Below are 13,474 nucleotides of genomic sequence, written 5' to 3'. Positions count from 1 at the left end.
AACTTCCTCTGCACAAGGTGCTGTGTGACCCCGTCACAGAAACTATCATATTGGCTCCGCTATTGAAACCTACAGTGCTGTAAAAGTAGAAGGTTAGTGCTTGGCTGCTATATCCACAAAATAACGCGGGTATCCCAATGCGGAGTTAGGATTGCATTGGCTTAAAAAGGAACTAAAATTATACGTAGCGTTTCGTAGACCTTAGTTTTGCCGCTTAATCACAAACTCCACCTCTGTACAATGAGCTTACACTTTCTCGTAGTTGTTGTAATTGCAATTTTTTTAAGTGTTTTTTTTTTTCGAGACAGGCTCTGCAGCACTCCAGCCAGATGCACCAATCTTCCAGGAGGCAGGATCGACGTTCAATAGAATCGATAGTACTAACGAAGGGGAGTACAAGGAAGAGAGAGAAAGAAGGCCTCCGTGTCCACCCCAGAAAAGCTAAAAAATCACGTTCATGTGTTCGGAAATGACCCAGACACAGCTCCAGAGGTTGCTCAGCAACAGATAATGCAGGTTTAGTGTTCGTGAGGCTTCACCTTATGAAAGCTGGACCCTTAATGTTCTACAGTCCCCAGTTTATAACCTGGCTCCAATATGTCGACGACTTGAAAACAAAATCAAACGGCAATATATTGTTGCTGACGGGAACTCACAAATGAAAAGCCTTGCCACGAGACTACACGTTGATCAAGTGGAGCACTGCGTTGCCATTAAAATAGACCCCAACGAAGTTGTCTTTCAACTACTCAAACTTGCCGAGTAAAGCGCAACATTTTCAACTACCCTGAATTCACTATTTGGGTAAAATACGTGGACGAATTGAATGCAAACCATCTCGCAAAGCCCGTGTCGACGACCACCACTTTGAATAAACATTTTGTGTACACGTATCTTACGTAATTGGCTGAAAATGCGAAAAACGTGGAAGGGACCCGCCACCAAGGTGGAAGATGCAGGTCTTTGTGCTTTTCTGGCGTTTTGCCGACGTGTTCCCTGAGTTCCGCCGGTACATGAGAAACGAAATAAGAAAACTCCAAGTAATGCTTTGGCCTTGGCAAGGGAATGTACACCGTTTTGGAGAACCCACTGTTGAGCGTTTGGGCCAGATATTTGGACGCCTTTAATGTGAAGTATCCCGACAAGAAAACGACAATCATGGAGATTCTAACGCGCAAGCTCGGAGATAAAAAGATGGCGAGTATGCTGTCAGCAGCAACCACAAAAGCTACGACGACAAATATCGCCATGAGATTAGAATCTGACCTGGTGAATAAGTGGTTGGCAAATGGGAGGTCTGTCGAACAACGTCTTCGTTCTGCTCTGTCTTCATATGGCAACTTTGGGATTCTCCAGAAATCCACTTGTCAACGCTTGGCTCTTATTCGTAAATGCTATCGCTACTGAAACCTCCAGCAAGGTAACCGCGCTAAATTCGGTACTGAAGACTCACGTCGACGATCGATATCTGCCCCAATTCCTGGAAGCAATAGAAAATTTCCCAAGCATTGAGAGCGCTGCCAACAAGCTGCGGGGGGAACACGATGATTAAGAGTATTTTTCAAAGCGGGAAACCCCAACGGGGCGTATTCAAATTGCTTGCACTTGATCTTGTAGGAGATACCGTTGTCAGTACTCCATTGTTCAACAGATGGATGGGTTACGTGGAAAAGTTTCAACCGTAAGAACCCGGCCCACACAGAATCTTGGTTTCAGCCGCTGAGTTCGTATTACAATTGGCAAGTCGTAGACAGAATGATCGAGAAGGCGATGCAAGATCCAAACACACTCGAAATCGCCAAGAAAATGAAGGGTTTGTGGCATAAACACTGGTTAACTTCGACCTAGTTCGGCATTTGCTTTCATGCGTATAGACGAAGCAGACGGTAGCATACTTGCCCATTCGAAATTCCAAACCTGGACCAAGTACTTGGACAGCTTCACCAACTTTTATCCGAGGCAGCAAACCACAATGATTGATGAGAACTACGACGACGCCCGCCTGCTCTGGATCCTCGAATGCGAAGAAAAATCCCAAGACTGAGTTTACGACAGAACGACCTGACCAAGAAATGCAGCAAAAGAAACCGGAAGAACTTACAGCGATTTCCCGCCGTGCGCCAGGATTCGATGATATGATCGCGCGGTATAAAGAGAAGCTAAGGGAATTGTCACGAGCTGCTTCATGAACCCCAAAATACATGTACTGCATTCTAGAAAGAGCGGAGGAGCGAAGATGGTATAATTAGATATTCATCTTCTTTATTTGTGTTGATATCGAGATAATTTTGTCATTCGTAGGAAGGTAACTGGGAAAATTGGTGCGACCTCATTTGCTATCCTCACTTCCACTTTCGGGTTGGCCTGGGGATGGGGTAGAGCAATTATCGCTAATTGTAGAGTCGATATCCTGTGGATGAAGAATATCCTTCTTGTCGGCTGTGGCGTCTTCCAGGTTACCAGGCGTTTAACACTCGTCACTTACTGTAGTGTTTTGAGACATGATGTCGGCGGTGAAAGTGTCATTCGTCGAATTAACGGGGGTGGGATCATTATCACTTTCTGCATCTTCTGCTTGACAGACCTTGTAATTAGACGCTGGGTCCGAGTTTGTTTTTAGAAGAGTGGTGAGTTCTATACCGCTAAATAAATTTCTTCACCCACGAGTGCTAGCTTTTATCCTTTTTTAAAGCGAACTCAGGGATATTTTGGCAGTAGGATAAAATTGATGCGTGGCTGGGAATCTCGCCTTCACTAGCACAATTGTCGTAGAAACTCAGCACATCGAATTCGAAGGAAGTTGTTCTGTGCTTGCGTCCACCGCCCTTCAACACTGCCGTTAACACTTCCACGACTCGAGTATCAAGGATTTTGTTCGAATCCTTTGTACTAACGCTCGCTTGGAAAAAAAATCGACACAGAGCTTGAGCGTCCGCTTTTGTTGTAGAATCAAAACTGGAGAAGTCTGGAACAAACGGTCGAGCCTGAGAATCCCAATCACTGAGAACTCGAGAAACCTTTTGGTCTTCACTGGTAGTGTTAAACACGTACGCAAAAGCTTTGTTCGTAGAGGTCATGTTCCATGAACCCCGATGAAATATCCATTGAGCACCCAACAAACGGTCAGCGTTGGCATATTGAGCACCACCACGCCGAAATAAATGCGACGTTAGGTTTCCCGTCAACCCAGCGCGTGATTGCATCTCTGACACCGATTTGAGGATTCGGTTGATATATTCGCGCATCTTAACACTGGAATCCGGTTGCTTCTGTTTGTTCTTTGAGGCAGTAGTCACACCGGCTTCGGAAACACCAATCAAAGCATCTTCGAGAGAAACGTCGTCAGATAATTTGACAACTTCAACGCCCCCCATTGTAACATTAGGAAGATCTAATATCTGCATACCAGGACATTGTTGCATTACCAGTGCCATCCCAATAACATGCAGCGGACAAGTAATGAAACTGTTCTTGTCGGGAAAAAGTGACAGACCCTGTTCTTCAGAAGTCTTCACGCGAGTTAGAGGATAAAAATTACACCATCAGCAGTCACCGCCATACTTGACTTAGGAACAAAACTAAGATCCGAAGCCCGACCAAACGCATACCACATCACGCCAATAAAGCCGCATCTTGATAATCTTTGGCACTAGCGGCATCGTAATAGAGGCCGTCCATGAGAATACGCAAATCTCTTTTTGTGCACGCTGGTGCCTTCTTGATGTGAGTGTCTTCTTGTCGCGAAATGCAATAGTGCTCTATGGTTTGAGCCATCTTGAATAACTTTTTTTAGAATCCTACACGGTTCTTCGTGTAGCCAATTCTTCACTTGCCGGTAGTACGACATCACTGTATTTCTAGCTAGCGGCTTTCCATCGCGGCTTTCTAGGAAGGCCAGGTGAACAGCAAAGCGGTCCATAAGCTTGATGAAGACATTGCCGTTGTCATCACGAGCGAGTGTAGACGCAACGAATCCCATCGTAACGCCTTCGCAAGCTAGATAGCGATGAACACGTTAATTGCTGTCTTCTTCGCGCGTTGAGAGTTTACTGGGGCGAGATCTTGAAGGCTCATTATCTGCTCCTCGTGTTGCTTGTTTCAGATGTCTTGAATGTGTTAGTGAGGACATTTATACATTGTTGCGGTCAGACGTCGGCAAATGGCTGGATATGAATGATGTCACATTTTAACTGTAGTTTTCTTTACTAGTTGATCATATTTTTAATGGCACACCGACAAAATGCGTCGGCAAGTTGTCGGTTAGTTGTTACCCAGCCCCTAACGGTTTTATTGGCTAAAATATCTTCTATGCTGGTTTTAATTGGTAGATAGCACAAATGTCGTATTTATGTGGGCCCATTTGGTTTTCTTTAATGCAGTATATTTTCACTGTCGGCACGGTGACGATATTCATCCTTGTACAATACATATTGTGCTCTTCCGTCGGGCATTACACTCCCGGTTCGGGAGTCTCGAAGACATCCAGATGGGGATGCGCTTCTGATCACTGACCAGATTCCACGATTCAAATCCTCGTTTGGCTGCCTCTTGATTCAATAGTCTTGAATAAATGGCAGCAAAGACTCATATGCCAAGGCTTGACTCAAGAGTCTTGAGTCAAGACTTGAAATGTTCATTGCTTCATTTCACAACAGTAGGAAGAGGCTCCACTTTTGTTAACAGAATAAATGCTGGTCATGCGACTCGGTATCATCTCTGCTATCACTCTCTTGGGCCTCACGCAGCCGACAGATGCCGCATCGAGTTCGACAGTGGGGACGTCGCTGAACGATGTTCCACCCGTAAAACTTCATGTCACCTTCAAGCGCAAGAGCATGAATCTCCACGGACACTCCGAGTTCGATATTTATGCCACGCCCGTTGTGGCGGACAACGGCGCCAGTGTGCTCTACAACAGCTACGCGACGTTCAATGACGACGACTCCGAGTTCACGTACACTCTCGTAGACGGATCTGCCTATCTGACTACGACGGACGCCTCGGACGTTGAAACAGTTCAATGTCTCCCGTCCAACACGCTGCCGTTCGACGAGATTCTACCTGCTCTCAACATGGCCACATCCATTCCCAGTGCCTCCATCGGTGGCAAATCTGTCGACTGTGAGAGTGGAAAGCTATTCAAAACGACATTTGCGGGATCCCACTACGCTATTTGTGCGTCGGGTGAGGCTGGCTTCACGGCGTACAGTAGCGATTTGGACATTACTGTCGAGTATCTCGACGGCCCCGTTAGCGTCTCGAAGCCAGAGTTGACGACGTCGTGTGAAGTTGTTCAAGAGGCCACATCACTGACGCCTACAGCTCTCGCTTTGGCTACTGGCAGCAAGATCCCGTCAGGTTCTACAAGACAGCTAAGGCAAGAGTCTCACATGGCAATGGAGGCTACAGAGTGTAAAGCATGTCCAACTACTCCTCGTCCGTGCATCTTCCTACACGGGTTGGGTAACCCCAACGACGTGGCGGAGTTGCAGGACACTCCGAAGCTAACGAGACGTAAGTTCGGTGACATGCACGGCCACGCTCCTTGCTGTTCCGAGATCAAGTATGCTGTGATGAATACCAAGGATGCTGGCTGGAGGAACGACACTCTACAGCACAAATATTGTGACTTCGCTCTCTCCATGAGCAAAACCAGCGACGTCGCTACTGGGACCATCGACAGGACAATTATCGTAACACATTCGATGGGTGGACTCGTTCTGGCTCACGCTCTCGCAACGGGGAAATGCCGGTTCAGTGACACAACATCGTGGGTGTCACTGAGTCCCCCGATGACAGGCAGTATGGCTGTGGACTATCTCATGGGTGCCTGTCATAATGGAACCAGCGGTATTACCGAGAAGCTGTACGACTTAGTCGGCCAGTGTCCACTAAACACGGCGCGCAAATCAACAATTTATCAGGGTGGAGAGTTCAGCTCTCCGTCCATCGATGCAGCTTACGTAGCTGCTCAAAAAGCGTATCGTGATAATGTGGCAGCAGCAATGTGCAGTGACAGCTATGTCGGTCTTTTCTCGACGTACCAACCCAAATGCATCCTGGCTGGAACGGTGATTCCTCACAAATCCAAGAAAAACGACGCCCTCGTCGAGTTTAATAGCTGTCTGGGCGGTCTTGACGAAAATCTCTTTGGCAACCACTACTTGGATACATTCTACAGACCGCAGTTAAACCATGCAGATACGGCTTTTCTAAATGGAGATGGTCTACTCAAGAATTCGCAGAAACCTAAAAAGTGGTTCGAGTGCCTGCAGTTGTAGCTGATAGTTTGGTAAAGGAGAAGTTAATTTTTTTTATTCCAAGTACTTTAAAGCATGATTTTTAAGTCGTGCATCGAGTCCAGCAACTCACAACGTGATGAACTCAGAAATGTGCTGGTGTGATTCTTGTACTTTGTGTTGGTGTAACATTAGTAGTCGCTGAAGCTTGATACATCGCAGGTGAGTTTGCAGTTTCGACTGGAAGAGTTCGAGTGCTTCGCTCAACGATTCCACATCTTTGGGACCAATCTGAGCATTTCCACTAAGCAGGAGCTCCTTCAATGTGGAATTACCAGGGGCATACTGTACGCCATCAACTGTCTCCAGGACTGGTAGACCCAGCTGTGCAATGGCCGTCGCGCGGTCAATCTTTTTCCTGGCTTTCTTTGCTTGCTCCATCTTACAAACCAGGGGAAGCATAAGAAACTAAGTCGCTAAATGCACCAACTTCTACCTTACCTGGGCGTGTATTTGGCTTTCGGCTGCTTCAAGTTCTGAGATGAGTTCCGGTGGCGCGGCATATCTCGTCAACCCGTCCACCAGCAGCTTGGCTCTAAAGCAAAATAAACCATTAATACAAATTGGTTACTTGCATTCGAGGCAAGTAATGTAGCGTACCCACGTCCGGAGATTCTGTTGTTGGCAAGTGAAAGTGTCTTAAGAGTTGTGTTAAACGGCAGTGCGTAGGCGAAGGCACGTGCACCAGCATCGTCGATGGAGTTTTGGAATAGATTAAGAGCTTCAAGTGTCTTATTCGTGCGCAGTGCTTTTGCAAGTGCCACTACTCCTCTCGAGGTTATCCCGTTCGCTCGTAGCGACAGGAATATCAACGCAGAACTCTCACTTAACAACTGAGCAAACATCTCCGATGAGTCATTTCCACCTGATTGGAGATCCTCCTGCACTCTCAGCTCAGGACTATGGTCCTCAGTTGCGTTGCTTTCAGTAGAATGTAGTGAATTCCATTCCAATTGAAGTGCAGTCACGTGTGTCTTCGGTATCGTCGAGCACACTAATTGTAGTTGTTCCTTGTTCAGTCCTACGTTAAAGAGGCTAGTACCCAGTAAGTTCTAAATTCAACTGAGATATAATACCGATCATTACATACCAGACTGAACGAACTTTCGAGAGCGGGAGCGCGTAGCACATGGCCCGGCAGTTCCCGTCATCGAGTTGCCAATGTTTGATCGAAATCTGCTCCACTTCGTTCACGTCGTAGACGTTGTTAATCCCCGCTGTCTCGCTGGATGCTGCACCTTGACGTTCTTCTTCATCAGGGTGCAACGGGAGCAGTTGTGGATGAGGAATCAAGTTGCGTAGCGTACAATACGCGAGTAGATCGCGTCGAAAAACGTGAGTAGGTGGCAACGATAGTATCGCTTTTGACAAACTATCGTCAATAGCAACTTGGCGCTGAGCATTCGCCTCAGGAGACCAAACACCACGAGGTGTAGCACCAGTACGAAGACCCATTTTGCAACCGCTTAGATGAAGTCTACGCCTCTGTTAAGGCAGTAACGGAGACTGAGATCATCTATATTTGACGGAGCGTTCCTCGCGGTCAAATCTCGTCATAAATTCTGCCAAATATTCATTTATCAAAAAAAAATTGTACGTCGTTCTTGCGTCGTTGTGTAGGTTGCTTCAGCATTTGCTCTATGTAACGTTGTGTACATGAGAGCACGTCTTGCATTTTTTCGAGAACGCTTTAGGGACGAACTCTTGACATCGGCAAGAGCTGCATGGTCCTGGTGGAGTAGGCGCAGCTGATGCACGTCTCTGAGAGCCTCCTGACGACTCGAATTGCGCGATTCCTTCCATTGCCTGATCGATAGCATCGTACAGACACTGAGCAGCACGTGGGTGTTGAACAGCTCCATTCAAAATCTCCTCGGGCGTGAGTTTCTGGCCGTAGAAGTTGCTGTTCATCTCTGTTCGAGCCGTAATGACGGCGCCATGTAGCGATATGCCTGCAAACAGTCCTCGACTGTGAGAATAACTGTAGTTGGCGTTAAAGCCTCCTCGACTAGCAGCAGCTTGTGCTAATGCATCGCGTCCATAAGGCCCAACTGCGACACTGAGACCGCCACCGACGTTTACCTGGGTACGGTGAAACACCTTGACAGCGTTTTTAGAGCCCATAATGATCATAAACTCTATAAGTTCACCTCCACCTTCGAGGCCTCCGCCAATACCCGCGGTACCAATTGCGGACGGCGCAGACCACGAGCCATCATCAAGCTTGGCTATCACAATACCAGTGCCCATCTTGGCTGTGATAAGCAGTCCAGCCTTAATAACTGTGAGGAAAGCGATGCCTTGTGCTCGCTTGAGGAAGCTAACGGGGATGTAGCGATCGCTATCCGCCCCGAAGTCAGGGCGGAAGAAGTTGCCTAGAATATCAGCTGCAGAGCGGCAAGCACTCTCCAGCGACCGACTATACGGCAAATGTAGTCGAGTCTTAGCCTCGTGCGGGTTCTCCTTATGGCAATTGGCGTATTGCGTGTTCAGTCCGTCTTGGAAATACTGCAGAATCGGGGCACATATCGTGCAGACCCGTTGTGGGTGCGCTGGGTCATACTTTTTCTTCATACTCTCATGTGCTACTTGGTCTGGTGAGATCAACATTCTCGCTGGAGAGCAGGAATGACACACACTCGCGCCACATTTGCGGCAATGGTGTCTCCGTCGTTTAAGATCGAAAACCTCGCTGCATATAGCACATTTTGGGTTCTCTGCATACCGGCTCATCGTCAATCTGGACGCTGGTCCTGTAGACGCAGGAGCGAGCTCTCCGCTCGTATTACTCGACGTATCACTTTCAATACTATCGCGTCGGATCAATTCCGACGCTGAATACGGCCGTCTGTCCCCTGACGGTCTCATTTGAGTCGGTAGCATTGAGTTTGTGGCTACACCTGAGCTGGAGATCGGTCTTCGAGCATGAGAGGAAGCTCTACTGCCTGTACTAGTGCCCACAGCTGTAGATCCTCCTGCTCGCTTGCTCTTGACGTGAACTTTGACTAGTTTCTTCCTCTTCTTATCGTCCGGGATGAGTCTCGCTAACTGTGGCAGCATGTGCTCCAGCATAAGCTCACTGCCAAAATATGTACACAACCCCTCGTAGAACACTCGAGCCCGTAGTTCTCCCTGTCCGTATTGCTTGCAGTCCGATTTAAAGGCCGAGACAACCTCGTCGTGTTCCCTATTAGCACCTCGAACGGCTGCGAGCATTCTTTTGTAAATAGCAGCGGCTTCCTCCCCCGCTGCAGCCGGCGGGACATCGATCTTCTCTTTCTCCTTGCTCTTATCTCGTTCTTTTTCTTTACTGCTTCCTCGTTCTTTGTCTTTATCTTTGGGCTTCTTCTTCTTGTTGCGGTCTTTGGGGATATTACGGCGGCTGATGCCTGCAGACGTGGCAGAGCTGCCCACAGCGTGAGTGGAGAGGACAGAGGAGGCGCCAGGGAAGCGGAAACCGCACTGCGAGCACGAGCGCATGCCCGGGGAGGCCCCAGCGCGACAGGAAGGGCACGAAGCCATGCCTGCAGCCGTTAACGTCGGAGTGATGATCAGGCCAGTTCAGCGGACTGAGCTATTTTGACCAATCATATGGCTTATTGACGTTGAATTTTGGTCAATCATAAGATGCGTCGTTTCGCGGTAGATGGCTACACGGTTGTGTGGAGACGGTCTTTGGCTTACAGTTTGTGTCTAGGACCCCACGTCGCTGCTGACGACGCCAACTCTGGTCAGACTTCATGTTTTCTGGAACACACGAACCATCGTTGGTGCGACTAAATCGACGCTAGCAAGAGCGTATTTACGTCATACGGCAACGATCAAGGAGGAGCGTACACCGTCGTCAAATCAGGGCAGCCGAAAAGTAAATCGATGCTGCAATTATTGCAATAAATTTGCACCGATAATTTATTTTGTAACTTTAACGCTTAGCTAACAGTTATATATTGAGCTTAAACTCTTGACTTCAATACTGTATTGGAGTTCTCTACAACCAACCATACCAATTTTCGTGAAGCTCTTCCTCCTCACTCACACCACTTGCAATCTTACCGGAAGCCCAAGCCCCTTACCTTACGACATGCTCCCTTCCGCTCGCACCCAACGCCCTGCCACCTTCACCAACAAACAAGTGGCCAACTTCTTCTTCCGCCCGTGCCGCGACCAGTACGACGAGGTTATCCTTGGGTACTTTCGCTGTCGGTGCGGTGGGGTCCGGTAGCGCTCCCCTGGCTCGGGGTACACGAACCTGACCAATCATTCGCCAGCAAACACGGTGGGGTTTCACTTTTGCGATGCTCAATCGTTTTTTTGAGCTTCTTCCATTTATGGACGCTGACGATGAAGAGCTCGCGGAGCTGCTGCCCTCGCTCAGGGTAAAGAGGCGTATGAAGAACGTTCTTGGTGAGCTGAAGGACGTTGAGTCCGTATCCAAGGCGCTACAAGGCGGTGACGTCAACTTGCTTGTGCGAGTGTGGTTCGACAGTCTCATCGCGAAAAAGGAGTTGTATTCCACCTATCTAGGTACGTACGTGCCTTTAGTGATATTTACTTATATTTACAACTTTTTGGTGTCAAATAATGGTTATTGTGTATGCAGCTCCAAGAGCTAAAATTGTTACAGCCCTGAGTTCGAGTCCGGCTGTGTCCGGGTGCTGAAGGGCCAAGCCTTGCGCTGGAGGCTTTTCGCGTCAGTCCCGCTGCGCAAGGTAAGCGACAGGGTGATGACGACGAGGCGGGAGCCTCGTTCGTTGAGCGACTTCAAAAGCGTCAACGCCTGTAGCAGCACCAACCAGATTATGAGCTGCTGAATAGGATTCCGCCGACCTCGAACGTTGTCGACCGCTTTTTCAGCGTCGCTCGGGCAACGTTCGGGCTGTAACGGCACTCTCGGCAGCCGTATACGCTGGAAATGCTTCTGTTCCTGCGTCAAAACGAGAGATTTTGGGATGCCCGTACGGTCGAAACGTCTGAATAGGTGAGCGCGATAATTGGTCAATGAATCTCTATTATATCGACTATCTATTTCTTTGTTTCTCTTAGTGCAATAATTTATCGTTGATGTCAACTAGCTCGTGACAATTATCTATCTTCTCTTGGTAGCTACAATAGATTAAGATACAATTTTCGGTAGCCCTGCATCAAATTGCGTGAAATCCACATTCGAAGTGACTTCGAGTTGTTTCGTTATCCTGCGGCTACGAGCTTTGGTGTTCCACCTGATAACCTAATAAATGGACTTTCGTGGACAATGACATTTGATGTTCGCAACTCGAGTCAGCACACGTTGCAGGTGCAAGTTCGTGGAGATGCCTCGGTGAATGTCACGGTTCCAGAAAGTAATTGACAGAATGGTGCACTGAAGCGTTACATGTTTTATTCTCTGTTGGTGCAGGGACGTGCACGCATGGCGAACGTAGGCTACGATGATGCGTTATCAGAGCATTTAGGAGTTGAGGACTAGGACTACACGGCCACTGTGCAAAGGTATTTTGGATCGTCATTTTGTCACTGGGTTAACGCTACCACGTGTGCGTAGTACTGTTTGTGTATGTACCTTGCAGTAATGATATTGTGATAATTGGAATGCTACTACTGGCACCATAATGTCGCGGTGAGAACATCACGCCAACCGTTTTAACACTGGTATTATGATGACTACAATCACGACATACAGCTTTGTTACGATAGAAAATCTGTTACTTTCTCCAAGCGGCCCCACAAGTTAAGGCGCTATCTATCACTTCGAAAATAGCATATTACAGAGAGTATAGATTCATGGGAGAGTCTGCAAGTTTCTCGATATTCACAGGAATTTAGAGAAAGTGTTGCGTTATATGGGCCTCTGTGTTTGCTTCTCTAAGCTGGTCAATCACTTGCGCTCGAGTTTCGTGCAAAGAAATCATATCGTTGGCTCTGCTGGCCGTGATATGTATGGTGTGGAATTACTCAGTTAGGCGAGGTGTCGGCCATCCGTTGCCCGACATGCCGCTGGTTTTTACTATCCGAGTACGCACTTCAATCAATGATGATGCTGGGAGTCACAGTTGCTCTGAATTTCACCATCGCGCAGCTGAAACTAGCTATTAATTACGACATGAAACTCGAACAATTCCAGTGAGTTACCACATTTACTGGTTATGATCAACACTTACCCTGATATACAGCTAACGACTGGATCCTTTTTTTATAATATAGGCGATTTCGATTCGTGTTTCTTGGCTACTTGATCATTCCTACATTCCTGTTACTGCTAAAATATAAGAGAATGTACGTCTTCCATATGAATCAAGATCATGTGATTTCAATCATTTCTTCTGCTATGGATCAGCTTTTGGTGGTCACACCGCCAGATTAATGGCGATACGTTTGCGTTAACACACCACTTGCTGAAGTAATAACACTTGTCATTGTAGTCAATATTGGTCTCTATAAACCGGTACATTTACTCGGGTACGCAAAGTTCCAGGTATAATATACGAACAACTAAATACTAATGAAAAAAAAAATTGCAAGAAATACCTCCCCTGTTGCGAGAAACTGTGATAATTCAGACCCCATCGATCTACCACCAATAGAAGGGGCTGCCCGACCAAATCCGGTTTGAGCTTCAGCCAACTCAACGGAAAATTATGCACCACTGACTCCTATCGAGTATCCAGTTTTAATCACCGGCAGCAAGATGCGTGGCTTGACCGTTATTGAAACTGATAGCGATTTCGAACATGCTGGGCTTAGTGAGGATACTAAGTTTGTCGTCATGAAATTACAGGCGTTTATTCGTTTAGTAACGGAAATACGGAATAACACCACTGCCCGAATAGTACCCTCATGGAAATTCAATTAATTTTGTGCAGTTTAGTCACTCTAGTAGTTTCTACTACGATAAATGACTCAAATCCTTATTCAACCGGGTCAGAATAACCTCTTTTATCAGAAAAAAAGTCGACAATAAGATTCTAACACCAGTGGCTAGTTCAACTAACTCAGTTATAGCTTATGCGAGCAGATTTTTGGGTACCAAGTTTCTACTCATGTCATCGAATACTACTGTACAAGTACCGATATTAACGATGGTTTTAAATGCGATAGGATTGACGGTTGAGTTGGTAGCAGAACTAAAAGGGTAGCTGTAACGATTAGTAAAGAGTAACTTTCTGCCACATCATTGTCGC

General features: G+C 47.2%; 6 protein-coding genes across 6 annotated transcripts; 4 read left to right on the top strand and 2 right to left on the bottom strand.

Annotated features, from left to right (window-relative positions):
• Window positions 1–1,755: 1,755 nt before the first annotated feature.
• On the top strand, window positions 1,756–2,210 carry PPTG_23849 (hypothetical protein; the record flags this gene model as incomplete). The annotated part of the gene is made up of 2 exons (XM_008913556.1): window positions 1,756–1,813; window positions 1,875–2,210. The coding sequence occupies 2 exons, from the start codon at window positions 1,756–1,758 to the stop codon at window positions 2,042–2,044; spliced, it is 228 nt and encodes a 75-aa protein (XP_008911804.1). The 3' UTR covers window positions 2,045–2,210.
• Window positions 2,211–4,688: 2,478 nt separating this feature from the next.
• PPTG_15804 (hypothetical protein) lies at window positions 4,689–6,281 on the top strand (the record flags this gene model as incomplete). Its single annotated transcript, XM_008913555.1, has 1 exon — window positions 4,689–6,281. The coding sequence occupies one exon, from the start codon at window positions 4,689–4,691 to the stop codon at window positions 6,279–6,281; it is 1,593 nt and encodes a 530-aa protein (XP_008911803.1).
• Window positions 6,282–6,368: 87 nt separating this feature from the next.
• On the bottom strand, window positions 6,369–7,754 carry PPTG_15803 (hypothetical protein; the record flags this gene model as incomplete). The annotated part of the gene is made up of 4 exons (XM_008913554.1): window positions 6,369–6,680; window positions 6,741–6,834; window positions 6,900–7,334; window positions 7,390–7,754. The coding sequence occupies 4 exons, from the start codon at window positions 7,752–7,754 to the stop codon at window positions 6,369–6,371; spliced, it is 1,206 nt and encodes a 401-aa protein (XP_008911802.1).
• Window positions 7,755–7,937: 183 nt separating this feature from the next.
• Window positions 7,938–9,821, bottom strand: PPTG_15802 (hypothetical protein; the record flags this gene model as incomplete). The annotated part of the gene is made up of 1 exon (XM_008913553.1): window positions 7,938–9,821. One exon carries the CDS (start codon window positions 9,819–9,821, stop codon window positions 7,938–7,940), a length of 1,884 nt encoding a protein of 627 aa, XP_008911801.1.
• An 806-nt stretch (window positions 9,822–10,627) lies between these two features.
• PPTG_15801 (hypothetical protein) lies at window positions 10,628–10,958 on the top strand (the record flags this gene model as incomplete). The annotated part of the gene is made up of 2 exons (XM_008913552.1): window positions 10,628–10,823; window positions 10,900–10,958. 2 exons carry the CDS (start codon window positions 10,628–10,630, stop codon window positions 10,956–10,958), a joined length of 255 nt encoding a protein of 84 aa, XP_008911800.1.
• A 1,369-nt stretch (window positions 10,959–12,327) lies between these two features.
• On the top strand, window positions 12,328–12,657 carry PPTG_23848 (hypothetical protein; the record flags this gene model as incomplete). The annotated part of the gene is made up of 2 exons (XM_008913551.1): window positions 12,328–12,416; window positions 12,498–12,657. 2 exons carry the CDS (start codon window positions 12,328–12,330, stop codon window positions 12,655–12,657), a joined length of 249 nt encoding a protein of 82 aa, XP_008911799.1.
• Window positions 12,658–13,474: the final 817 nt, after the last annotated feature.

This window comes from Phytophthora parasitica (assembly GCF_000247585.1).
Source record: "Phytophthora parasitica INRA-310 unplaced genomic scaffold supercont2.54, whole genome shotgun sequence".
NCBI lineage: Eukaryota > Oomycota > Peronosporomycetes > Peronosporales > Peronosporaceae > Phytophthora > Phytophthora nicotianae.
This window is presented reverse-complemented; position numbering and strand designations above follow the sequence as displayed.